Consider the following 27,145-nt stretch of genomic DNA (forward strand, 5'->3'; position numbering starts at 1 on the left):
GTTCTGTTCTGTTCTACTCTGTTCTATTCTGTTCTATTCTGTTCTGTTCTGTTCTGTTCTGTTCTACTCTGTTCTGTTCTGTTCTGTTCTGTTCTACTCTGTTCTACTCTGTTCTGTTCTGTTCTGTTCTGTTCTGTTCTGTTCTGTTCTACTCTGTTCTGTTCTGTTCTGTTCTGTTCTATTCTGTTCTGTTCTGTTCTACTCTGTTCTGTTCTGTTCTGTTCTGTTCTGTTCTGTTCTACTCTGTTCTGTTCTGTTCTGTTCTGTTCTATTCTGTTCTGTTCTGTTCTGTTCTGTTCTGTTCTGTTCTGTTCTGTTCTATTCTGTTCTGTTCTGTTATGAAATTGAAATGATTGACGTGTTGCTGTTGCCATGGTAACAGTGGAAATCATTTGATTGACCTTCAATCAGCTTCTGATTCTACATTAAATCAAAGATTTGCTTCACATGCAGTGAAGTCTGAACTCACCGCGAGGACGTCCTGAGGACGGATGCCGGCCTCACAGCTGGACTGCTGCCTGAAGCTCCACACAGACAGACTCTGCCGGGAATCGAACCCACAACCTTCGTTGTCGTTTCTATTTCACATACCTTCTTAAAAACATCATGGAGGTGTTTTATTTTGAAGGATCCCAACGGAACTACGTGCATTCATTGATGCTGACGTCACAGAGCGCCGCCCGTCGGCGTGGGGGGAGGGGGCGGGGCTTAGCGGACTCCGTGTGGCTGTCGGTCAGTCTGGACGGAGCTGCCGGAGGAGCGGCAGCAGGACGGAGTTGAGTCCCACTCCCCTCTTCATTCTGACGGATACACTCCCGCTGCTGCCGCGGGGCATGCTGGGATTTACCTGGACGCGGTACCTGACTGGATCCGGTTCTGATTGTCGGATTAGTTTGACCAGTTTGACGGCAGCAGAACCCTCAGACCACCGGCTGATAGTGGGAGCTGCAGAGGGGAGCAGCCTGCGGGTCTGAGTCTGGATTCACTGTCTGAGCCGCTTCTTTGACAGACCTGGACCCGGGTTCAGTTCAGACCCGGGGTCAGTTTAACCAGCTGATTCAACCAGGTGAGTGTCTCCAGGTGATTCTGTAACCATCTGATCCAACCCCGCTGCGTCCTGTGCGGCAGAGTGTCCTCACAGAGACCCGCTCCGCACCCCACAATGCTGCTGAGACCCTGAAGATCCTCCGGACCCTGATCCTGCAGAGACCCTGAGGTCACCGGAGAGACTGACGGAGGAGATGCTGCCGTCCGCCGCCTCCAGGCGGGACAGAGTCGCCGCGGACGCGGATGCGGCGGCGCTGCGCTCGGTGCGGGAGCGGCTGGAGGCCACCGTGTCCGGGCTCGAGGAGCTGGAGTACCTGCGGCGGCGGCAGGAGGTGCTGGTCCGGGCCGCTCTGGAGCTCCGGGAGGAGGAGGAGGAGGAAGAGCGTCGGAGGGAGGCTCAGCTGAGTTCCGAGGAGAGGCTGCTGGAGGAGAACATCCTGCTGCTCAGGAAACAGCTGGTAGGTCCTGACCTGTCTGTCTCATGACCTCTGACCTCTCTGAGCCCGGGCTGGGACGGAATGACTCAGGTGTGCTGTGTGAGGTCAGAGGTCAGGGGTGAAGGCGGGGTCAGCCAGTCTTCTTCTGCTGTAGAAACTGATGATGATGATGATGCTCGGAGAGACGATGAGACGTTTGTCATTATTGATTCTTTCTCAGTCAGTAAAACTAAATAAAAATAAAAAGAGATTCTTCAGGCGTTTAAGCAAAGAGAGGAACAGAAAGTGATCAGTGATCGATCAGCTGATCGATCAATGAAAACCTGTTTGACTGTGTCCTTCCTCTTTGGATTCTGATTGGTCACTGACTGTCTTCTTCCTGTTTTTATTCTAAAGACCTGAAAAGAGTCTTAAAGTCCACGAGGAGGAGGGGGGGTGACACCCCCTGCTCAGAGAGGATGCTGGGAGTTTCAGTGATCGCAGGTTTAAGATATTTAACCAGGAGATGTGTGTGTGTGTGTGTGTGTGTGTGTGTGTGTGTGTGTTTTCAATTAAAGAGGCGTGACGAGCTGACTGCCTGAAGCAGCTCAGAGATAATGAACACACACACACACACACACACACACACACACACAGACACACACACATAAACACAGCTTCGCTTACAGATGAATCTGATTGCTCTGTGTGTGTGTGTGTGTGTGTGTGTGTGTGCGTGCGTGTGTGTGTGTGTGTGTGTGTGTGAGGATGTTTCCATGTGAAGAATGTTTGGGATGAAGGTCGACTGTCCTAACACCTGGGCATGAAGACAGACAGGTGAGCAGAGAGCAGCCTGGAAGTCCTGGAAAGGTTTTGATAAATACTCTTCAAGGCCTTGAAATATCAGTGTCACCGGCATCCTCCAGGGTCTGTGGAGGACTGACGGGGTGTCTCTCGGTGGTCTGTGGAGGACTGAGGGGGTGTCTCTCGGGGGTCTGTGGAGGACTGACGGGGTGTCTCTCAGGGGTCTGTGGAGGACTGAGGGGGTGTCTCTCGGGGGTCTGTGGAGGACTGACGGGGTGTCTCTCGGTGGTCTGTGGAGGACTGACGGGGTGTCTCTCGGGGGTCTGTGGAGGACTGACGGGGTGTCTCTCAGGGGTCTGTGGTGGTGTTCTTTGTTCTGATTGGAGCGTCAGCGTTTCAGAATCGTGTTTCAGAGACAGGAAGTCTGACCTCCGTCTGCTCCGTCTTGGTCTTAGAGGACGGAGGCCTGGTTCCCGGTGGAGATCTCCTCTGTGTGTTGTGTTTTTGGACGCCATCCCTGCTGCAGCTGCAGCTCTAAACTTGAATCTGGATCAGATTAGCGAGGCCGCCCCCCCTCTGGAAGCAGGAACAAATGCAGATTCCAGCGAGCCGCAGATCGACTTTCAGCTCGTGACGAAGCAGCTGAGACACAAACAGACGCTTCAGAGCACAGGAAGCTCAGCAGGCTGGGTCTGATCCCAGTGCTGGTCCTGGTCTGTGCTGGACTTCGTGCTGGACCAGTCACAGTTTGAACTGACACTTTTTCCATTAGTGTTTGGTGCCGTATGTCCTCAGAGTCTTTGTCTCTGAAATGAGCGGCGTGACGTCGACTTGTAGATTATTATGAAACTCTGCTGTGGATCACTGCAGATCCTGGATCAGTCAGTATGAGACAAGATCCAGTGTCCAGTCACTGTAAATGAAGACAGGAACAGGTAGACACTTGTGGACAAACACTCGTCGGATCTGCCTGAAGTGAGGATCTGACTGCTGATGTGAGACAGGTCCAGCACAGAGAGGGAGTGGACATGATGCAGAGGACACATGGTCATGAGTTCAGTGTTGTTGTCTGTGTTGTCCATATTAAATCAATGTGTTGTCTGTCCACAGTCAGTTTTTCTGTTAGTGTCTCACTGACAGTTTCTGTCTGTGCTGAACTTGCAGCTGCTCTCAGCTTCAGACAGAGAGACAGACAGAGGGACGGGCTGGTGGACAGACAGACAGAGAGACAGACAGAGGGACGGGCTGGTGGACAGACAGACAGAGAGACAGACAGAGGGACAGGCTGGTGGACAGACAGACAGAGAGACAGACAGAGGGACGGGCTGGTGGACAGACAGATATTTAAAGGTGTACAAACTGTTTTCTGTTTGACAAGTGACTTTGACTGGAGACACAGGGAGGTCAGAGGTCAGAGGTCAGGCTGCTGATGGAGCCCTGCTGCATAAAGGAGGACAGGGTTGAGACAGGAAGTGTGTGTGACATCACTTCCTGCAGGGGCCTCTGCTGTCAGCTGGTTGATTGACAGGACAAACAACTGGAGGACGTCAGTGTTTGAACATGCAGCTCATACCAGAGAGCAGCTGCTACACACACACACACACACACACACACACACACACACACACACACACTCTGCAGTCATGTGCTACATTCCAGCAGAGAACAGAAACACTGAGTCTCTGCTGGATGTCTGATCCGTTAAGGACCAGGGGCCTCATTTATAAAACATTGCGTAGAATCCATACTAAAAGTGTGCGTACGCCCAAAAGCTGAAAATGGCGTACGCCAAAAAATATTCGGATTTATAAAACCGTGCGTACTCACACCTGCACGCAATTTTCCCTTTATAAATCACACTCCACCTGGAAGATTGCGCAGGTGGATTCACCTCACATCCCGGCCCCGACACACCCACATTTTACCATGAATGGTCAATGCAAAGTACCTCATGAATGTCTTTGCATATAAATACGCCTGCTGATCAATGGCATTTTACGTTCGATCATGGCAGAGAAAAGAAAAAGAAATTTTACGGAGACTGAAATCGAGGTGCTTGTGGGTGAGGTGGAGGCCAGAAAGGATATTTTGTTTGGTGGTCACAGTAGTGGCGTCACGAATACAATAAAAAAAAAAAAAAAAAAAAAAAAGAGTGGCGGCACGTCGTCACCGCAGTGAATAGTTCCAGTCCCACAGAGCGATCTGTGGCAGAAACTACAGATCCCTACACTACTGTGCGTCAGGATGAATGAGTCATGTGCTGACCCAGACCACCGTGCCACTACATTCGTCAAGATCATGTCCGAGGTACAAATAAAATGTACATTGAGTGAATGCACATTTTTTCGATTCACATAAGCAAATTCATTTTCACTCTGAGCCCTTATAGCAATATATTTGGGAAACCGGACATTGCTGCAAATATCCCAGACCTAAGGACATAATTTAACTGAATTATACCCAAAAGGGGCTTTAGACAGACAATGTAACATTATATAATATTAATCATATCAAACACTTGCCTGTCGGCTAATTCCCACTGAAAGGAGCCAGTCGCCAGAAACCCCAGAGTGGTCAGCACCTGGATATGCGCCGGGATGGCGCGGTTCCGGCGGGTGGGTCTATCTAACACTGGGCCCAGTTCAGCACATAGATCCAAGAGCACCGCTCGAGGGAATCTAAATCGGCTTATTAGCCAGTCATCATCATGGGCCAGGGAATCTCCGTGGTCCCTAAAACTTCTCTCCATCCTGATCCTACCATTTGCGTGATCTTCCAGCAGTGCCAGCGCATCCATTGTGCAGCATTACGCACGAGTGTCACCGCACTATTTATATGCTTACTCAGCAAATTGAATGATTGTTACACACCTTGTCAGAATTACTACTAATCCATCAGTGCCATCCACCGCTCTGTATCATTTGAAGATGGAAGTATGATATATGAACATTGTGCATACAGTAGTAGGCCTAACGGCTCATTAAAGGAACACATCTATAACACTGCAGACTTGGGTGTTTATGATTACGCGGGTCTATAAGTCTGATATGTGATGACATTAAATGTATGAGATCAATCTGGCTTCAATTCACCACCTCACCATCTGCACCGCCAGTTCCCCCGTCTCCAAAATGTTCGTACGCAAGCATCAAAGTTGGCGTACCGGTGCGCACATTCTCACGCTAAGTTTATTTTTATAAATCACAACCTTTGCGTAGGAAGTTGCGTACGCAACTTTCAAGCCCCGTTTTGTGCGTAAGCAAGTTTTATAAATGAGGCCCCTGGACCAGAACTCATGAGTCCTGCTGAACCTCATCAAGCTTCACTCTGAGCTTGACTCAGGACAGTTCCTGCCCAGGTGTACCTGTCTGTCTGCTCACCTGTCTGTCTGCTCACCTGTCTGTCTGCTCACCTGTCTGACTGGACTGGAGACTTTGTTACTGTGTGTGTGTGTGTGTGTGTGTGTGTGTGTGTGTGTGTGTGTGTGTGTGTGTGATGTAGAAGCTGCTTGTTTAAACCAGTGCTCACATCATCATCATCATCATCATCATCATCATCATCATCAGTGCTGTGAGGCTCCTGTGACCTCTGACCTTTGGTGTCAGGTACAAAGGTCACAGGGGGTGTTTGGAGGCTGACTTCCTGTTTGGAGGCAGGAGGCGTCTTCAGGACCAATCAGAGCTGTACACTGTGCAGGGAAGCCGGTGGGTTTGAGTGACAGCTCCAGCGGCGAATCGTCTGTGCAGCTGTGGACGGAGGCTGATCCCTGTGGATCGGACTGGTCTGTGGTTCAGGAACCAGTCCTGGTCCATGTCAGTAGAAGCTGGATCAGGATCCGGTGATGATCTCACATGGAATCTGAACGATGTGCCTTTAGCATGTGAACCGCCACTCAGCATCAGGTCCAGGTCAGACCAGCTTCCAAAGTCCTGGATCTGGAGCCCTGTCAGCAGCTGCTCAGCAGAAACCTCACATGTGGTCTCTGAGCAGGCTGCTGTCCTCTGATCTGACGCTTTGTTCTTCACAGTTTGTTGCTTTCTGTTCTGTGTCTGGTTCTCTCAGCAGTTTCACCTGGTCCCCTCTGGGATCAGGACTCTGGCGGTGGTGGTTTGGGAGATGTAAATGTACGAGATGTTGTCTCACAGTGTCTCTGTGTTTCCATCAGAACTGTCTAAGGAGGAGGGACGCTGGTCTCATCACTCAGCTACAGGAGCTGGACCGACAGATCAGCGACCTGCGACTGGACACCGAGGCGTCACATGACCAGCCGGAGACCGACAGCCGGCCCAGTTCAGGTACCAGAAAGACCTAAACCAGAAACCAAATCTGAGAAATCACTTCAAGACACAAACATGAAAACAGCGTCTGCGTTTGAGTCAACATGGAAACATGAAGTCTGGGCGACGCCCGCTGTGATCCAGTTCAGATCCTTAAACAGGTCTCAGATGTTCTCAGACGTTCTCAGACGTTCTTTCAGAATCAGGAGGCTCTGTGACAGACAGCTTTAAAATATCTGCAGACAAACAGCCCAATGGCTCCTTTGGGCCTCCATACATGACCTCTGACCCCTGAGCGAGCTGACAGTCTGTACTGTTATTGGATCAATTCAATGTTTAATGGTCTCCTCACCTGTCTGTCTGTCTGTCCTCACCTGTGTGTCTCTCAGGTTTCTATGAGTTGAGTGACGGGGCGTCCGGCTCTCTCTCTAACTCGTCAAACTCTGTCTTCAGTGAGTGTTTCTGTTCGATGGTGGACGCTGATGGACGCCTCCCATCTGCAGGTAAGACACCAATCAGTGGACTCAATGATTAGATGACTGGCATGCGAGAGGGAGCGATGATGATAGTGAGCTTTAGTGGAGGTCTTCCTCCTCCTCCTCCCTCCTTCCTCACCTCTTTCAATGGCTTAGCTGCGACTCAGACATTTGGCGTTCAAAATAAAAGTCGAGCTTCAGTGTGAAGTGATTGACTTTCACTCTTCAGAGATGTTTCTTTAAGTTTCTTTAAGACCTGATGATCCTATGATCCAGATCCTGGGGGGGGGGGGGGGGGGGGGGGGGGTCTTGTCAGACAGACCCAGCGGCCTGTGTGGATTTTTTTATATCCACTTTCTCTGAAAGTTCATGATGATGAAATAAGTCCACTTTAAAACTGACTCAGGTTCAGCTGATTTCTGCCAGGTAACACCTTCCAGATACTGCACTGTGCGTGTGTGTGTGTGTGCGTGTGTGTGTGTGTGTGTGTGTGTGTGTGTGTGTGTGTTTGTGTGTTTTGTTGGAGGTGTTAGCAGTCTGGTGTTTGAGTCGTATTATCTGAGGTGTGACAGTTTGAGCCTTCAGCAGGGAAACAGCTTCCAGATGTTTCTTCACATCCAAACAACAACCTCGAAAACACCACACACACACACACACACACACACACACACACACACAGATGAGGTAACACTGTGAGAGGACATCTGTCTGCTCAGTCAACAGTCCAATCAACAGCCTGCAGTCTGGACTGAGGAGAATCAGTCACATGGTCACCCTCTGTCTGCTCTGATTGGTCCACTGGCTCTGCACTCCGACATGTAGCGTCATGTGACTTGTGGATTCCTGTTTCTGGCTGAATCTGCAGTAAGTTTATGCTGAAATGAGATGCGTGAACACACACTGACGACCACGATGTGATCACATGACTGATTGCATCATTGCTTCACTGCAGCTCTGCCTCCAACAAGCCTTTTAGAGCGAAGTCAGTCTGAAGGAAACATAAAGTCGACTGAATTTCATCACGAGGACAGCGTTCATCAATGCTTCTGGAAAGACTCAAAGTGTCAAACCTAAACGAATCAGTAAAATGTGGACCGACAATATTTCAGTCGTTTTCCCGTAAAATATGTGCTGATTGGACCGAACTGACTTCTCGTGACTGCACCGGTCTCAAAGTGTCTCACGGTTCTGCTGAGACCCAGCTCTCGAAGGTAGACAGAGATGAAGAATGAGGACGGTGTGGATCATGGTTGGTTCCTTAAACCCTGAGGCTACCTGGAGCCCATTTCAGCATGATTCTGAATAAGGTTTCCAGGTTCTGGATCAGAACCTGGAGGTTCAGGTTTCACTTTGAGTCTCTGCAGCCAGTCGCGCCCTCTGTACTCAGTCTGACCTTGGAGAGATCCTCTGGCTGTTTTAAACTGTCGTCGCCGCAGGAACACAAAGTCAGAGTTTTAAGCTTTGTGCCCGGTTGGCTGATGGCCTTAGCTTAGCCTTGCTAATGCTTGTTAGCTGATGGTTTGTCACCGTTAGCTTCTCTCTGCTATTGCTGCACTCATTTTGTGCCTTGTTGGCCTCTCGTGGCCTGATGAGAGCCCCGGTTTAACTGCTTCCTGTTTTAGCTGACATTTGCAAACTTGTGAGCCAAGAATAATTCCACCGAATCAGGACTAAATTATGCTTGTAATCCAGAACAGCCACCGCAGCGTAATGCTCCATCTCCCACCCCAAACCTCCTGGCATATATATCATTTTATTTCATATCCAGCAGCAGTGGTGAACATGAAGAGTTAACATTTCACAGCACAGTGTCTCCACACGAAAGAATTTTCCACTTACTAATGCTCGTACGCTCCATCCACCGTGGATCCAAACAGGGTCATTACTCCATTCAACAGACCATTTCATCAGAACTGCAGTGCCAGGAAACAGCTCTGGTCAGAGTTAACTTCCTGTCAGCTGCTGACATTAGGAAACACTGCAACATGAAATAAACTGAGATCCATTCATATTGTTTATGTTTGAAACTGTGAAACGTTTAGCAGTGAGGTTTACAGCAGCCCTGCTCACGTTCACTGTCATGCATGAGTCAGCCAAAGACTTCAAATGACAGCTGAGAATATCATGAATCAGCAGCTACGTCTGTTTTCACAAAGTCAATTTCTTTCTCTTTCTACCTTCAGATGAGATCGCCAGCTGTTTGGAGTGTGATGGTTTGGTTGGAGGACTTTGTGATGACTCGTCTTCCTCTGGTACAGTCCGCCGCTCACTCTCAGCTCCTCACCCACCCACCCTGGACACTCTCTCTTCAGTGGCCTCCTGTGACTCCCAGTCTAAGTACCACTGTGACCTGGTTGCCCGAAATGGCAGCGATGTGTACCGCTACCCCAGCCCACTGCACGCCGTGGCCGTTCAGAGCCCCGTCTTCCTCCAGTTGTTGGGTCACGGAGGTCACAGCAGAGACGACGGGCTTGTAAAAAGTGTTGAGGCTGGTGTTGAAGGACTCAAACCAGAATCTTCCCCTCTTTCTGTGTCCGTTTTAGCTCCTCTTGTACCTCAAAGCTCCTCTTGGCCAGCCCCCTCTTCTTCTTCCTCCCAAACTCCTTCTCATAAGCGACTGGACAGCTACATCTACAGTCTGCTGCAGCGGAGGGCCCTGCCCGTCAGGACCAGCAGACCCAGGACCAGCATCAGCACTGATCCATCAAAGAGCATCCTGAGGCAGGCTAGTCTCTGTGTGAGGCAGGTGTCTGGTCCCTGCTCTGGGTCTGGTACAGGGACTCTGAGGGGTTCTGATCTTAAACCCTCCTGGCCAGCAGGAGGAGCATCAGCAGAAAGTGCTACCATCTCATCTCCTCAGAGGCTGTGGTCTGTGGAGAGTAAATTTGAGGAGCAGGAAACCCAAAATAACATGATGCAACATGGCTTCCAGGTTAACAGCACTGACCTAGCCCCAAATCAGAACAGTTCTCCTCTTACAAATGGCATCCAAAATGGCTTTTTTGTCACTAACGAGGACGTTAATACAAGCGCTGACAATCTGCTGAAAAAGAAAAGCAAAAGGCTTCTTCCTCCCTCAGCAGTGTCTACTCTGCCGAAAGACTTCAAGGGGCTGGACAGTCCCAATGCTAACTCCTTCCCCAAAGAGACCAAGCAGCCATGTTACCCTCCTGACCAGGACCTGCTCCTCAATGCTCCTCTTGTCAAAACACAGTCAGCTACTCCCAACAACAGCCCCAAGCCTCTTCAAGCTGGCCAGACAGAGATGGTTGACAGGTCAGTGCAGGAGACAACCAGTCTAGGTTCTTCCTCCCAGAGTCAGGATGAAGCAGGAGGAGAAGGAGGAGGGAGTCACATGGTTAACGGCAAGTACATCCCTGCCCAGCGGCAGAATGTCAGACTCCGCAAAGGCGGCAGCAAGAATATCAAGACTGTCAAGGTGAAGACCATGACGACAATGAAGACGAGTCGGACCTCTGAACACAATGAGTCTATGTCAGACAGAAGAGTCGATAAATCCCACCGCAGGTCCAGCTCTAAAAAGTCATGGTCATTGGAAGATGGAGGCTCTGTCCACATTAAAGTCGCCAAGAGAGCAGCTGGTGGTGGCAGTGCACATGGGGTGTCCTCCTCTAGAATCAAGCGCCTCCCTGCATCCATCCCAGAAGGCCGAGTTTTGGACAAACACACCACATCAACGCTAAGCAGTGTGCGATCGGGTGCATCCAGGCATCATCACCATGGAAACCACCACCATAACAGTGGTATCCACCACCATCATGGTCATCATCATCACCATGGACGAGACCAGGTTGGGATTGTTGCCAAACCAAAGTACAAACGAAATGATTACCGGCGGTTACGTGCAGTCATGGAGGCACCTTACGATGAGGCGTTCAAGCGTGCTCAGCGGCAGCAAAGAAAGGAGCTGTTAAGCCATTCTGCAGCCAAGGTGTGCCTCCCCTGTGATGGGCAGTTGAGCAGTCCTTACTCCTATGTGCCCGGAAGTGACTCGGAGTATTCAGCCGAGTGCGCGTCACTCTTTCACTCGACCATCATGGACACCAGTGAGGACGAGAAGTCCAACTACACCACAAACTGCTTTGGAGACAGTGAGTCCAGTGAGGAGGAGTATGTGGAGGAGAGCACTACCACAAGTGATACTGAGGAGAGTGGAGGAGGTGGGGCTGGGGGTGGGACAGGTGGAATGGGCAGGGGGAGGGGCCAGTTAGGGGCAGCTGGGTCCCGGACGGTGGGACAGGAAATGACTCCAGCTCAGTCGAAAGCCTTCATCAAGATCAAGGCCTCTCACAACCTGAAGAAGAAGATCCTTAGGTTCAGGTCAGGTTCTCTCAAACTCATGACCACCGTGTGAGTCAGCACGAGGCGGGCAAATGGCCTGCCGCCACCCTGCCAAACTGAACCAGAGCCATATCTGTTGGGGTGCCTTACCCATGCACTTCTAGTGTACCTGAACTAAACCCAACTTTAGTAGGACAGGTGCCTCACGGTACACCTATGGAGTAGAAAAAAAACTTTTCTACTCTGACATTTAAATCAACCCCAAGCCTCTTCAGCCTGAGAGATGAAGACAAACCAGTCATCCATCTTTGTAAAAGCATGTGTGACATTTCCAGGCTGATCCACAAGATGAAAACAAAGTGAGAAAAGAAGAGTGTTTCTTAATGTCCTTCATAATTATTTAGTCAGGAGGAACATTTGAAGCCATCTCAAACAGCCTTTATGTTCACCAGTCGAGTCCATCTGAAAAACGCAGGGTTGTGGTAGTTATGACTTCTGGAGTAGAAATGATCTCAATGCTCTGACAAGTTGTGACTTGTGAAGGGTCATCACCTCCTTTGCCTTCTCCTCTTGTATCCTTCAGTATGATGTTTACATGCTAAAAAGGGAACAAGGAGGAATCTTGTGCTTTGCATTTTGTTGTTTCTATTCTTGCAGCAGAGTCTCATTAAGCTACGTAAACCTGATTGACAACCATACGATGTCAACTTCCTGTCAAAATTTACCTGTATGTGGATCGTGTGGGGTTTTGGTTTCGAGCGTAGGTGTTTGTGGCACCCTGGTAGCTCACCTGGTAGAGCATGTGGCCTGGATTTGATTCTGACCCTGGTCCTGTGCTGCATGTCGTCCCCTCTCCCTGTCCTGTGCTGTTCAATAAAGGCACAATGCCAAAATGGTAGTTTTCAAAAAGCGCAGACATTCGAGGACTCAACTTAAAGTTCAGGTGGTTTAACTTTTGAGAAAGCTGCACCACAAACCACAGCACTGGGCTGCTCTCATGGACTCTTTTTAAGAACAAAGCAGTATATAGTGTGAACTCATGAATCTTGTTTTTCAGACCAAGTTCAGCATGTTGGCCCAAACATTATACAAGTTTCACTTCATTTAGTTTGCACGCTTTTCTTTCTAAGATTTTCCTAATTTCGTAAATCTCTGGCTTTGTCCATGCGATCAAAGTGTTCTTACAAGCAGCCAATCAAATAAGCCTCCAACCTCTATCCTCATGCCCTCAGGACAAATGCAGAATGAGATGCTTTTTGAAAAGTACTGTTTGTAAAGAGGTGAAGGGTTGATGTGGAGTTCAGGTTTAGTCAATCAAACTGGCCTCGTTCACTTCTCTGTCTCTTTTTGGCCACTAAGTGCCTCGGCTGACGTAAACCCAGCTGTTAGACCTGAGAGGAGGACATGACATGTACCGTGTCCCCGTCTGCAGTCAGAGTGTTTCTGTCTGTCATGAGTGTCCACACTTGAAGTGTGTGTGTGGGGGGGTGTGACTGAGGTGGGTTTTCGGGCCCTCAGCTCATTTTGGCCCCTGGCCCCGGGATAACAGAGCACACTTTTGCTGTATTTGTGACGTGGACCTCACATGTTCACATACAAAATAACAGAATGGCTGTGGCTCAGGAGGTACAGCGGTCGTCCACCAATCAGGAGGTCGATGATTGGATCCCTGGCCTCGGCAGTCCACATGCCGAAGTATCCTTGGGCAAGATACTGAACCCCAAAAACTGCCCCTGATGCTGCCATCGGTGTGTGAATTCATATGTGTTTGATAAAAGCGTCTGCCAGTGACTGACTGTAATTGTAACTAGTTGTGAGGAGTGAAAAGAGGCCAAGACAGAAGTTTGAACCCTGCCATCGTCTGTGAGACGGTCCAGCAGACTGTTTGTCTGAAGCTTACTGAGGCCTTTAATGTTTTTGTTGGACACTGGCCAAAGTGGGGCTTCAGACAGGTTCTTCAGAGAGTTCTTCAGAAAGTTCTTCAGGTGGTTCTCAAATGTTCCTTAAGATGTTTTGTAATGTCTCCAGAGGGTTCTTAGAAGGTTGTCTGGAAGGTTCTTTCGATGTTCCTGTATATGGTTGAGGGTTTTGGTTGCATCTGGCTGCAGTAATCTCTTTATTTCCTGCACTTTGAGACCACGAGACAAACCGTCAGCAGACAGGACGGACGTGTAACCCTGTTAATCTGCTCGTTGTATGTAGCCTTGTTTTGTATTTATTATCACATGAACTTTGACCTTTGTTGTAGCGCACCGACACGGCATGCCTGACGTCTGTAAATGCTTCTGTTTTCATTAGACTCCTATTTCAATGTGCGATTTTTCATGAAAGCTATTTAAAACCTAATATATTTGCTTGGTGCATATTGGAAACACACATGACTGAGGTACGTTTTACATTTATAGACTGACGGGTCTTTCTCAACACCTGTACCACTGTTAACAACAACCTGTTTACACAGCATTTAGATGTTTGGGTGAAAAGCAGACCAACTTTTAAAGTAAACCAAATTTAGTCGGATCATGCAGCTGAAAGGTTTCTTAGTTTCAAACAAAATGGATGCCTCTGAGATTTTTTGTGTCAAACTGCTGTGACAGTCAGGGACAGTCACAACCAGCTCCAGCAAAGAGAAAATCTGCTGCAAGTGTGTCACATGTTCATGTTGTAGACGTGGTTATAGCAGTTAGCAGCAGTTGGCGCTGAAGCTTCAACTGTTTGTTTTTTTTTCTTTAGCTAGTAGCAAACGTGCTAACTGTCCACTGACAAAGGTTTGCCGATGAGCATCCGAAGACGAGAACTGTTGGGTGTCAAGTCAGTCTGAATATTTTTAAATGGTCAGAACACAGTTTGTACACGATGAGCACATCAGGATGAAGTGAAGACCTGCTTGGCCGCAGACGTTACAGTTCGCTGTCACCGCATCACGTCATCAACGTGTCAAACTGCAGCAGCGTTTCTTTTGACGGCGCTCGGCTGACAGTTTGTCCTCATGCTGCTCGGTCAAACACGTCCATCGTCTCATGTGACTCTGACAAAGACAGAAAACAGTATGATTTCATTAAATGACAGAGTTTTACATTTAAATTGTAGTTTGTGTCCAGTCTGACAGCAGTTTGATCCACTTTGTTGGAAGCTCTTTAAACTGGTCCAGAGTTGACGTCTTCAGATATAAATAGCTTCCACATAAAGCTTCTTCTCAGCTGTCATGTGCTGTTTCTATTTCCAGCTGCTGGAATCAGTTTTTAACAGCCTAGAACGTTGAACCAGAGAAGCAGTTTTCTGCTTCGCAGTGATTGGATGGAACCAACTTTGCTCCTGTACATGACGGCTACTGATGTGTATGTAATGTTTGTGTATGCCGATGGGCTTCTGGTGCTTAACCTTTTTATGCTTCATTAAATTTGGACTTTGTCGAGTGTGTTTCACTGTTCTGGGTTCGTCTGTTCGCTCTGACCTCAAATCCTGAATCCTGACAGCCTGGAGCTGAGAGAGTTTTGTCCCAGTTGGCTTCCAGTAATAACCCGTCTCCCTGCCGCTCAGCCCGGTCACAAGATATTCAGGCTGTTTGTGTGTTAAGCTGCTTCACACACTCCTGACTGTGACCTCTGCAGGAAATCTCCTCCTCTGATCTCACTGCAAAGTATTTCTCCACACAGCAGCGTCGCTGAACCGCCGTTAGCGCGCTAACACGCTCACAGCGGCCGTGCTAACGTACTGACGTCCACCAGCGCGCCGTCCACAGTTCGCCGCTAACGTGTTAAATGTTTGGCAGTGAAGTCCAGCTGAGGCTGAAGGAGTCTGGTCCAAAACCGTCAGCCAGAGGCCCAAGAGCTCCCTCCAGAGCGTCCGTCTCACTCTGTCTCATGTCTCATTTTGTCTCATGTTGTGTCTCTGTCTCATGCCGTGTCTCTGTCTCACGCCATGTCTCTGTCTCACGCCATGTCTCATGTTGTGTCTCTGTCTCACTGTGTCTCTGTCTCATGCCATGTCTCACTGTGTCTCTGTCTCATGTTGTGTCTCTGTCTCACGCCATGTCTCACCGTGTCTCTGTCTCATGTTGTGTCTCTGTCTCATGTTGTGTCTCTGTCTCATGTTGTGTCTCTGTCTCACGCCATGTCTCACCGTGTCTCTGTCTCATGTTGTGTCTCTGTCTCATGTTGTGTGTCTGTCTCATGTTGTGTCTCTGTCTCACTGTGTCTCTGTCTCATGTTGTGTCTCTGTCTCATGTTGTGTGTCTGTCTCATGTTGTGTCTCTGTCTCACTGTGTCTCTGTCTCATGTTGTGTCTCTGTCTCATGTTGTGTGTCTGTCTCATGTTGTGTCTCTGTCTCACTGTGTCTCTGTCTCATGCCGTGTCTCTGTCTCACGCCATGTCTCATGTTGTGTCTCTGTCTCACTGTGTCTCTGTCTCACGCCATGTCTCATGTTGTGTCTCTGTCTCATGTTGTGTGTCTGTCTCATGTTGTGTCTCTGTCTCACTGTGTCTCTGTCTCATGCCATGTCTCACTGTGTCTCTGTCTCATGTTGTGTCTCTGTCTCACGCCATGTCTCGCTGTGTCTCTGTCTCATGTTGTGTCTCTGTCTCACGCCATGTCTCGCTGTGTCTCTGTCTCATGTTGTGTCTCTGTCTCACGCCATGTCTCGCTGTGTCTCTGTCTCATGTTGTGTGTCTGTCTCATGTTGTGTGTCTGTCTCATGTTGTGTCTCTGTCTCACTGTGTCTCTGTCTCACGCCATGTCTCATGTTGTGTCTCTGTCTCATGTTGTGTGTCTGTCTCATGTTGTGTCTCTGTCTCACTGTGTCTCTGTCTCATGCCATGTCTCGCTGTGTCTCTGTCTCATGTTGTGTCTCTGTCTCACTGTGTCTCTGTCTCATGTTCTGTCTCACGGTGTCTCGCTGTGTCCCTGTCCTAAACATGGAGGGTTTCTAACATGTTTTATGGTGGACTTTGTTTTCGGAGACGTCTGTTGGCTGTAATTAGTGCGACCACAAATCATCATGTTGATGTTCAGACGGTTCAGAGAGAGTTCAGCTCATCACACACGCACGCACGCACGCACGCACGCACGCACGCACGCACGCACACTGATGTCACTGAATGGTGACTTTGTGGATTTTCAGTGAAAGCTGATGAATTTAACCAGCTGCTCTGATCTGATTGGTCTGATGTCGACTGTCGTCTGATTCGCCTTCATCAAACAAACCTCTGTGTCCACTGAGGGTCAGCGTGGACACAGAGGAAGGACTCAAGCAGATGTAGAAACACTTTTCTATTCAGGAGAAAACCAAAACTCAAAGCTGCGTCCACAGAGAAGTTACAGAAAAGATCGTCTCCCAACACGAATCTGACCGAAACCAAAACAACATTTGGAGGAAATCTGGTTTGTGTGACTCGAGTTTCATCTGTGGATTCAGCATCTCCGTCTGTGCGAGCCGCCATGATGAACACAAAGTAACTGACAGGGTGATGTATGTGTTCTCTACAGGGAACTGCTGATGCTGTTTGTGTGTGTGTGTGTGTGTGTGTGTGTGTGTGTGTTCTCTCCCGGGATTCATTAACATGCAGTCTCTACACGAAAACACTGTTCAGCCTCTGCAGCTCTGTACGAAACTGCTGCTGCTGCTCCGTCCAGCCACCATCTGCACCATGTTAGCATTAGCATGTTAGCACGGAGGTGAGTTTTCAGTGTAGGACAGCTGACAAGGAGCTGTCTCCATTCATGGAATGCACGCAAAGTTTGGGGGTTGTTTTTGATTGGTTCTCTTGTTTGAATCGGCACTGCCTCTCATCTGCCAATCAAATCGAGGCTCATCGCTGGAGGCCACCTGAGACTGCCGTGACTGCGACCAGGTGACCATGTCCAGGTGGGTGGACGTGTCTTCTCTCCTCTCCTTCCTGACTGTGACATCACTGAAGCTCGTTCAGCAGAGAGGTCAAACCTGAGGAAACGTCTACAGGTGAGTTCCTGTTACATCAGGTATGTTTGTGAGACATTTCTGCTTTATTGACCAGTTTAAAACAGAAAAGTCATCAAAAAGTAGTTCAATGGAATAAGTTACACGTAGCTAATGAAGTACAACAGAATTAAAATAGTTACATTTTTAAGCAGTAATCTGTAACCAATTACACTTCAAGAGTGATGAGAGTCCGAGGATCACCATGGTCACAGGTCGTCCTGCGGGGACATGAACCACATTTCATGTTTCACGTGTGGACCAGAGTGGAGGACGGACGGACCTTCCAGAACAACAGTGTCTGAGCACAGAACCTTCATCTTCATCACCATCATCAGCCCTGAGGAACCTGAACGCGTCGTCTGTCTCATTGCGGTCGTGTATTTTTAATAAGCAGAGATGTCTTTAACGACGCTAACAGAAGAGGAGAGCGTTCGTTTTTCCCGAGGACATGAACGCAGCATCGCTGCTCTCAAATGTGTTTTTTTTTTTTTTTTTTCATTTTTCCCAGTTTTTCCATCAGCGCTACACACACACACACACACACACACACACACACACACACACACACACACACACACACAGTGGATCAGGCTGTCAGCTCAGAGGGAACGGAGGAATAAATCACTGCAGTGTTACACACAGGAAATCCTTGAGAGTGCCCTCAGAGACATACACACACTGAAACACACACACACACTGAAACACACACACACACACACACTGAAACACACACACACACAGCAGCCATTTGCTCACCTCCTTCGACACCTTCAGATACAGTAAATCCCTGCTGCCCTTCACACTCAGTTGCAGCTCTGTGTGTGTGTGTGTGTGTGTGTGTGTGTGTGTGTGTGTGTGTGTTCCAGTTGCAGTATTTTCAGGTTAATCAGGCTTCCACTAAACAAACCCTGATGTGTTTTTGTAAGAAGACATTTGAGACGTTCAGTCGTCTGCAGTCGATGTTCCATCAGTGTTTTTATGCTCAGTTTGAAATATTACGCTCAAAAAGCTTCATGGAAACAGAAACATTCAGAAATGAACCTCTGACGAAAATAACTCACGATTGTTTCTGCTACAAACCCCAAAGAGCCAGAAGAAGAAGAAGAAGAAGAAGAAGAAGAAGAAGAAGAAGAACTCTCAGTCACATCTTTAATCAGGAAGTTAATTCTAAACATCTCATGTTGTTTTTTTCTATATTTCTGTTTGTTGCAGCCTTGAACACCATTACCCATAAGCCCCAGACCTTCCATAAGGTCACAGCCCACAGAGGTGAGTCAGTGCTGTTTTTTGTCTCTAACAGTCTGATCGTCCTTCGACTTTGTTGAAGGACAAACTGACTCACTTCAGTTTCATTGGTGTCACAGTCGAAGGCTCTCGTGTGTTTTCATTGATCGTTTCTGATCGTTAACTGAACTGAAAGCCGTGGAGCTGCGGGAGCAGGGAGAACTGGTCTGAGGCCAGCTGAGCGCTCACTCGTTCAGGTTCATTTAAGGAAACAGCTGCACTTCATCTCGACCTGATACGATCATCAGTAACTGCCGTGTGAATCGTCGCATCAAGCAAAGACGCATCAGGAAACCTCGAGTTCCAAGAACAGAGCTGTGTGGGACACCCTCACTGAGCCTCAGAGCTCTTATTTTGAAGGTACAAGAAACTATTTCCTGAGTTCTTCCTCATCAGACGGTTCTTCTTCCCCTGAAAGAAAGAGTTTTTGAAAGTAGAATGAAAGGTCTCACCAAGACGCCCAAACGCTTCAGTTTTAGTTCTACTGATGTTGATCGATACTGGAGGTGTTTTTTAAAGTATTTCAGCTGCAACTGTGTGCAGGATACTGCTGTAAGTACAAGTACCTCAAAATGGTATTTCAGTATTTTTATTTCATGAAACTGCATACGTCTATTCCAGTCAGAGAGAAAAAACTGTAAGAAGAAGATGAAGGAGAAGAAGAAGAGGAGAGAGAAGAGGAAGAGGAAGAGGCTTTAGTTCAACAGCAAACTGAAGGAAAAAAAGATCTTTTTCAGACTCCAGATGAGTCAGAAAACGTTCTCCATCAAGCTTTTAACCTTTGACCCCTCTGGCCTCCAGCTGTTCAAACTGACACAACTTTATTTAGACAGAAAATGAGAGTAGCAGCAGGTTGATACGCTGCAGGCATGAGCAGGAAATAACAGGCTGAGCAGCAGGAAGTCAGAGCTATTCTGAGGAAATCAATCAGAAACACAGTTTACCTTTACCAGCAGCAGGAGGAGGACGAGGACGAGCAGGAGGATGAGGAGGAGGAGGACAGTGAGGAGAAAGGACAAGAAGTAAGGAAAGAAGGAGGTGAAGAAGATGACAGGAGGAGGAGGAAGGTGAGATTTCCTGCTCATAATGTGGACGGTGAAGCGTCCTGGCGAAGGATGAGACAGCCTCTGTCTCCGTCCACCACGCCTGGATCCCAAGCCTCAGATCAAATAGATCCTGTTTTATAGATTCAAGTCCAGTTAACAGACAGCACAGACAGCACAGACACTACAGACAGTACAGACAGTACGGACAGCACAGATGCTACAGACAGTACAGACAGTACAGACAGCACAGACGCTACAGACAGCACAGACAGTACAGACAGCACAGACAGCACAGACAGCACAGATGCTACAGACAGCACAGACAGCACAGACAGTACAGATACTACAGACAGCACAGACAGTACAGACAGCACAGATGCTACAGACAGTACAGACAGTACAGACAGTACAGACACTACAGACAGCACAGACAGTACGGACAGTAAAGACAGTACAGACAGCACAGATGCTACAGACAGCACAGACAGTACAGACAGCACAGACAGCACAGACACTACAGACAGCACAGACAGTACGGACAGCACAGATGCTACAGACAGCACAGATACTACAGGCAGCACAGACAGTACAGACAGTACAGACAGCACAGATGCTACAGACAGTACAGACAGCACAGACAGCACAGACACTACAGACAGCACAGACAGTACAGACAGCACAGATGCTACAGACAGTACAGACAGCACAGACAGTACAGACAGCACAGATGCTACAGACAGCACAGACAGTACAGACAGTACAGACAGTACAGACAGCACAGACAGTACAGACAGCACAGACAGCACAGACACTACAGACAGCACAGACAGTACGGACAGCACAGATGCTACAGACAGCACAGATACTACAGGCAGCACAGACAGTACAGACAGTACAGACAGCACAGATGCTACAGACAGTACAGACAGCACAGACACTACAGACAGCACAGACAGTACAGACAGCACAGATGCTACAGACAGCACAGATGCTACAGACAGTACAGACAGCACAGACAGCACAGACAGTACAGACAGCACAGATGCTACAGACAGCACAGACAGTACAGACAGTACAGACAGCACAGACAGTACAGGCACTACAGACAGCACAGACAGTACAGACAGTACAGACAGCACAGATGCTACAGACAGTACAGACAGCACAGACAGCACAGATGCTACAGACAGCACAGACAGTACAGACAGCACAGATGCTACAGACAGCACAGACAGTACGGACAGTACAGACAAAAATACTCACAGTGTACTCTCATTTCTCTTTCCTCTAAAATAATAGTTACTCTTCTGTTACTGTACTCTGTGTACTCTGTACTCTGTACTCTCTGTACTCTCTGTACTCTGAGTACTCTGTGTATTCTGTACTCTGTGTACTCTGTACTGTGTACTCTCTGTACTCTGTGTACTCTGAGTACTCTGTGTACTCTGTACTCTCTGTACTCTGAGTACTCTGTGTATTCTGTACTCTGTGTACTCTTTAACGTTTAAACCTCACATGAAAAATACAACAAGCTAAATATTTCGACGAAAGCGTCTTTAACTGAAATCAATATAAAAGAACTCAGAACCCTCGAGACGCTCACACACACTCACACGCACACTCACTCACACCCCCCCAGCGGCTTGGCGGTGAATTGCGGAGCAACGCGTTCCCTCGACGCAGAACTACGAATGCTCAGTGACGGCGTAGGGTGTACACCGTAGGTACGGCGTCGCCGAGACGCAGAAGCATAAACCAAGCTTGAGGGTGAAGACACTGAATCACAAACACGATCGTCGTCTTTCACCTTAACTCAGAGGAGGCGATCCATATCAGAACATCTAACTGAGGTCAAGAAGTAAGAAAACAGGAAGTCTGGACCGTCAGAGAGCCAGAGTCACAGAACGTGACTGACGACTCATTACATGAGCCTGAACACGGTCCACTCACTGCTGCAGGGTCCAGGTCTGAGGGATCCACTCAAAGCTTTGTGAGAACAGCCACAAGATCCAAAAGAACAGCAACAGCGCAGGTGGCAAAGAGAAGAAGAGGAAGCAAACATGGTCGTTCCAGACGTGTTGGGAGTATCTGAGACCTTCAGGATCCCTGTGGTCACCAGACCAGCAGCATGCCGAGACCCAAACTGCTCACCTGACTGCTCACCTGAAAGACCGAACACCAAACTGGGACTCCACAGCAGCCAATCGGGGCTGCAGAAGCTCCTGGATGACCAGCTGGCCTTCACTCAACCTCCTCGGATAACGAGGACCTGGAGGACTGAGGAGCTTCACAGACTCCACCCCATGTGGTTCTGGTCTGGGAGCTCACGCTGGTCTCCAGTTCAGCACTGAGAAGACAGTGTGACGTGAGGTGGTTCAGGGACAGGAACTGCTCATACACAGGCATCAGATACTGGTCAGACTGGTTTGTTGGTGTCAGCACAGTGGGCTGGGGGGCAGCGTTACAGAGCCAGAGCAGCGTGGAAACATGCAGCGCTGCTGCTCTGATCCCTCACACCAACAAGTCAGCCCATCAAACAAATTTAATTGAATCCAATTCATTCATTCATTTAATCAAAACAGGCGTCAAACTTTCAGACTCGAGACGATTTCAAGCTTTAAAAATGAAAAAAAAAAACACGAAAAAACTGAAGCTGCAGATATCTGTCAGCATGTGTGTCCTCACAAAGCCAGGAACACACACACACACACACACACACACACACACACACACACATATTTCTTCATTACACAGACAGACTGACCTGGACTGCTGCTTCTTCCTGTTTCCATGGAAACACAGCAGGGATGACTGACAGTCCAACCGAAATGTGTGTGTGTGTGTGTGTGTGTGTGTGTGTGTGTGTGTGTGTGTGTGTGTGTGTGCCAGAGGGAGAAAATTAAAAAGAGAGAAGAGAAGAAAAAACAGATTGATGGAGAGAGAGAGAGGTTAATTAGCTGATTGGTTGAGTGACAGCTTCGGTCGAGAGACGTGATCGTGTCAGGAGAGACAGAGACACAGAGACAGAGACAGACAGAGAGAGAGACAGTTTTCAAATGTGTGTGTGCTCAAATACTCACAAATATATTTTTTCAAAAGGGAATTATCGCCAACCAATCAAACGCCTCCTCCCATTTCATCCAATCATGAGCGTAGATTTGAGGACATGATTCAATGTGATCACATCGTGTTATATCTGCTCAGTCTGTCTGTGCTCAGCTTTGGTGAACTTTGACCTGCAAAATGGAGCCATTGACCAATAAGAATCTGTGCTGACGGAGCTGACATTTGATTGGAGGCTGAGCTGGACAGTCAGATGGAAGAAGCTAACGTAGCTTGTTAGCTGTCTAGAACAGGGACCTGGTTTACACACAGCCAGGAGCGAGTGGGACGTCATGCTAATAGCTAATGAACACTTATTGTCACATTACCATCAAAGCTAATGAGCTTGCCTTGCAGTCAGCTAGCTTGTTAGCTTGGAGAGCTTTATTTCCCTCTTTGATTTCTTTTTACTGACTGTGAAACAAAATATGAGGAGGAGTAAAGAGAACAGACAGAGAAACTCCAGGACCTGACTGATGAGAACGAGCTAGCATGCTAGCATGTTAGCATGTTAGCTGTGAGCAGGCCTTGAATGTTTAACGCAGATCAGTGAGTGAGCTGGTTTTTGATGGATCTCTATCGTGTTTCAGAGGAAGCGAGCTGAAAGCCAAGTCAAGGACTCAGGACTAGTCTGAACACGGGAACCTTTTGACAGAAGTCTTTCAACTGCTGACGAGGTCTCAGAACCAGGCCAGGACCATTCTATAAACCTGACAACAAACGTATGATTGGTGAACACTGCACCTCGCCGAATGACATCACACTGCATCTTTTTGTCCAGACGACACAACACAGACTAACCTGGACGTAGACTAAACTGGATCTATAAGACTCCAGGTTAAGGGTGGAGCAGATGAGTCCCCGGGCGCCGCTTGGATGGCAGCCCACTGCTCCTGGTCTGCCACGGAGGAAGGACGACCAGGATGGGTTAAAAGCGGAAGACAAATTTCACCAGTGCATGTGTGTGTGCATGGGTGTATCTGTGTGACAAATAAAGGGGATTGTCCCTCTTCTTCTTCTTCTTCTTCTTCTTCTTCTTCTTCTTCTTCTGTCTGAGACCCTCCTGACCTCAGATCCAGTTCAGCTCCTCAGACTTCTGAGGATCTGCTCTCAGGTGGATCCAGAAACAGTAAATCCTGCCGGACTGTTTCTCTCTGACCTGGTTTCAGAAAGCAGGTCGATCTATTTTGGAAGGAGGCCAAGCAGGAAGTGGTTCAAGGAGGACAGAAGACGCTGCAGCAGAAAACAAAGCCGCCTCAAGACGTCTTTGATCTTATGGAGATGTAATAACCTGCAGCAGGAGGTCAGAGGTCATCTGATGACTTCTGATTTGTGACCTTTGACCCCACAGAGACCCAGACTGACTCCAGATCAGCTGATAAACAGTTTTAACACGTTTCAGTGTCAGTGAACATGAAGCCCGTCAGGACTCACCTTTGACCATCACCAGCCAATCACAGAGACAAGCCTCAACGAGCCCAGAAGCCCATTGGCTGAAAGGTTTCATTTTTACTTAAACATTTCCAGCATTAAACTGTTTGTATGTTTCAGTCAGGTTATTATGGGTTGGTTTCCTGTGTTTTGACGATCAGCGTTGGTTGATCAGGCTTGAGATCGATCGATCCGTACAATTCAGGTGTGTCAGGTGAGACTGGAGCTTTAATCACACGAAACAAACCCCCGATTAACGATGCAGCTAGCGGAGACATCTCACCAGCTATCAGTTTGACAGTATGCATGGCTAACATCAGCATGCTAACATGCTATAATGTTCACCATGTTTACCATTTCGCATGCTAACATTAGCTGTTTAGCAGTAAGTAGAGAGCACAGCTGATGCTGGTGTGTTGCAGTTCATCTTGAGAGGAACGTGAACGTCTGAATGTCCAACAGTTGTTGAGACGTTTAAGTCTGAACAAACCGACAGTGATGCTGCTAACAGGCTAACAGACCTCTACAAACACAAACATCCAGCACGATTCGACAACAAGATTCAGACTCAGCTGCGACGGAAATGAAAATCTGCCCCTTTTCCTCCTCCTCCTCCTCCTCCTCCTCTCATCAGGCCTCAGGGAGTCTCAGAGGAGCAGTGGGGGGAGGACTCAGAGGTCACTGCTCACACAGACAGTCAGACATGTTACCACATGAAGGAGTTCACAGACAGACAGACAGACAGACAGACAGACACAGAGCTGCTGCTGCTGAAGGCAGGTTCAAACACATGAAGAAGAAAAATGCAGCTGAACAACAGAAGAGGAGGAGAGGAAGTGATGAAGAGGAGGAGTGATAAAGAGAATGTGAGGCTATGACGCTGCTAACAGTCACACTAGCTCAGCCCAATCACTCGCTACCGAGATAGATACACAAACAGCTATCGGACTAGCTGCACCACTGACATCTGACTGAACACTGTCTGTGTTTCTCTGTCTGTGTTTCACTGTCTGTGTTTCACTGTCTGTGTTTCTCTGTCTGTGTTTCTCTGTGCTTCACTGTCTGTGTTTCACTGTCTGTGCTTCACTGTCTGTGTTTCACTGTCTGTGTTTCTCTGTCTGTGTTTCTCTGTCTGTGTTTCACTGTCTGTGTTTCACTGTCTGTGTTTCTCTGTGTTTCTCTGTCTGTGTTTCACTGTCTGTGTTTCTCTGTCTGTGTTTCACTGTCTGTGTTTCTCTGTGTTTCTCTGTCTGTGTTTCACTGTCTGTGTTTCTCTGTCTGTGTTTCACTGTCTGTGTTTCTCTGTGCTTCACTGTCTGTGTTTCTCTGTCTGTGTTTCTCTGTGTTTCTCTGTCTGTGTTTCTCTGTGCTTCACTGTCTGTGTTTCACTGTCTGTGTTTCTCTGTCTGTGTTTCACTGTCTGTGTTTCTCTGTCTGTGTTTCTCTGTGTTTCTCTGTCTGTGTTTCACTGTCTGTGTTTCTCTGTGCTTCACTGTCTGTGTTTCACTGTCTGTGCTTCACTGTCTGTGTTTCACTGTCTGTGTTTCTCTGTCTGTGTTTCTCTGTGCTTCACTGTCTGTGTTTCACTGTCTGTGTTTCTCTGTCTGTGTTTCACTGTCTGTGTTTCACTGTCTGTGCTTCACTGTCTGTGTTTCACTGTCTGTGTTTCTCTGTCTGTGTTTCTCTGTGCTTCACTGTCTGTGTTTCACTGTCTGTGTTTCTCTGTCTGTGTTTCTCTGTCTGTGTTTCTCTGTCTGTGTCTCTCTGTCTGTGTTTCTCTGTGTTTCTCTGTCTGTGTTTCTCTGTCTGTGTTTCTCTGTGTTTCTCTGTCTGTGTTTCTCTGTGTTTCTCTGTCTGTGTTTCTCTGTCTGTGTTTCTCTGTCTGTGTTTCTCTGTGTTTCTCTGTCTGTGTTTCTCCGTCTGTGTTTCTCTGTGTTTCTCTGTCTGTGTTTCACTGTCTGTGTTTCTCTGTCTGTGTTTCTCTGTCTGTGTTTCTCTGTGTTTCTCTGTCTGTGTTTCACTGTCTGTGTTTCTCTGTGTTTCTCTGTCTGTGTTTCTCTGTCTGTGTTTCACTGTCTGTGTTTCTCTGTCTGTGTTTCTCTGTGTTTCTCTGTCTGTGTTTCTCTGTGTTTCTCTGTCTGTGTTTCACTGTCTGTGTTTCTCTGTCTGTGTTTCTCTGTCTGTGTTTCACTGTCTGTGTTTCTCTGTCTGTGTTTCACTGTCTGTGTTTCACTGTCTGTGCTTCACTGTCTGTGTTTCACTGTCTGTGTTTCTCTGTCTGTGTTTCTCTGTGCTTCACTGTCTGTGTTTCACTGTCTGTGTTTCTCTGTCTGTGTTTCTCTGTCTGTGTTTCTCTGTCTGTGTTTCTCTGTGCTTCACTGTCTGTGTTTCACTGTCTGTGTTTCTCTGTCTGTGTTTCTCTGTCTGTGTTTCTCTGTCTGTGTTTCTCTGTCTGTGTTTCTCTGTCTGTGTTTCTCTGTCTGTGTTTCTCTGTGTTTCTCTGTCTGTGTTTCTCTGTCTGTGTTTCTCTGTCTGTGTTTCTCTGTGTTTCTCTGTCTGTGTTTCTCCGTCTGTGTTTCTCTGTGTTTCTCTGTCTGTGTTTCACTGTCTGTGTTTCTCTGTCTGTGTTTCTCTGTCTGTGTTTCTCTGTGTTTCTCTGTCTGTGTTTCTCTGTCTGTGTTTCACTGTCTGTGTTTCTCTGTGTTTCTCTGTCTGTGTTTCTCTGTCTGTGTTTCTCTGTCTGTGTTTCACTGTCTGTGTTTCTCTGTCTGTGTTTCTCTGTGTTTCTCTGTCTGTGTTTCTCTGTGTTTCTCTGTCTGTGTTTCACTGTCTGTGTTTCTCTGTCTGTGTTTCTCTGTCTGTGTTTCACTGTCTGTGTTTCTCTGTCTGTGTTTCACTGTCTGTGTTTCTCTGTGTTTCTCTGTCTGTGTTTCTCTGTCTGTGTTTCTCTGTCTGTGTTTCACTGTCTGTGTTTCTCTGTCTGTGTTTCTCTGTGTTTCTCTG

General features: G+C 47.9%; 2 protein-coding genes across 2 annotated transcripts in view; both read left to right on the top strand.

Moving 5' to 3' along the window:
* The first annotated feature begins 765 nt into the window (after nucleotides 1-765).
* Nucleotides 766-14,840, top strand: dact1 (dishevelled-binding antagonist of beta-catenin 1). Its single transcript, XM_076749450.1, has 4 exons — nucleotides 766-1,505; nucleotides 6,433-6,562; nucleotides 6,934-7,047; nucleotides 9,204-14,840. Exons 1-4 carry the CDS (start codon nucleotides 1,242-1,244, stop codon nucleotides 11,393-11,395), a joined length of 2,700 nt encoding a protein of 899 aa, XP_076605565.1. The 5' UTR covers nucleotides 766-1,241; the 3' UTR covers nucleotides 11,396-14,840.
* A 2,420-nt stretch (nucleotides 14,841-17,260) lies between these two features.
* Nucleotides 17,261-27,145, top strand: part of lgals3b (lectin, galactoside binding soluble 3b) — a 20,592-nt gene continuing 10,707 nt past the window's right edge. Inside the window, exon 1 of the mRNA XM_076747880.1 lies at nucleotides 17,261-17,279. The gene's annotated coding sequence lies outside the window, so the exon portion shown is untranslated. The remainder of the gene's footprint in view (nucleotides 17,280-27,145) is intronic.

This window comes from Chaetodon auriga, chromosome 14 (genome assembly GCF_051107435.1).
Source record: "Chaetodon auriga isolate fChaAug3 chromosome 14, fChaAug3.hap1, whole genome shotgun sequence".
NCBI lineage: Eukaryota > Metazoa > Chordata > Actinopteri > Chaetodontiformes > Chaetodontidae > Chaetodon > Chaetodon auriga.

What these genes read in the sequence shown, in the direction of transcription:
- dact1 (XM_076749450.1), top strand. Translation starts at nt 1,242, where the DNA reads ATGCTGCCGTCCGCCGCCTCCAGGCGGGACAGAGTCGCCGCGGACGCG. An exon ending in TGCTGCTCAGGAAACAGCTG is followed by an intron (nt 1,506 to 6,432) that starts GTAGGTCCTGAC and finishes TGTTTCCATCAG; the next exon opens with AACTGTCTAAGGAGGAGGGA. An exon ending in CGACAGCCGGCCCAGTTCAG is followed by an intron (nt 6,563 to 6,933) that starts GTACCAGAAAGA and finishes TGTGTCTCTCAG; the next exon opens with GTTTCTATGAGTTGAGTGAC.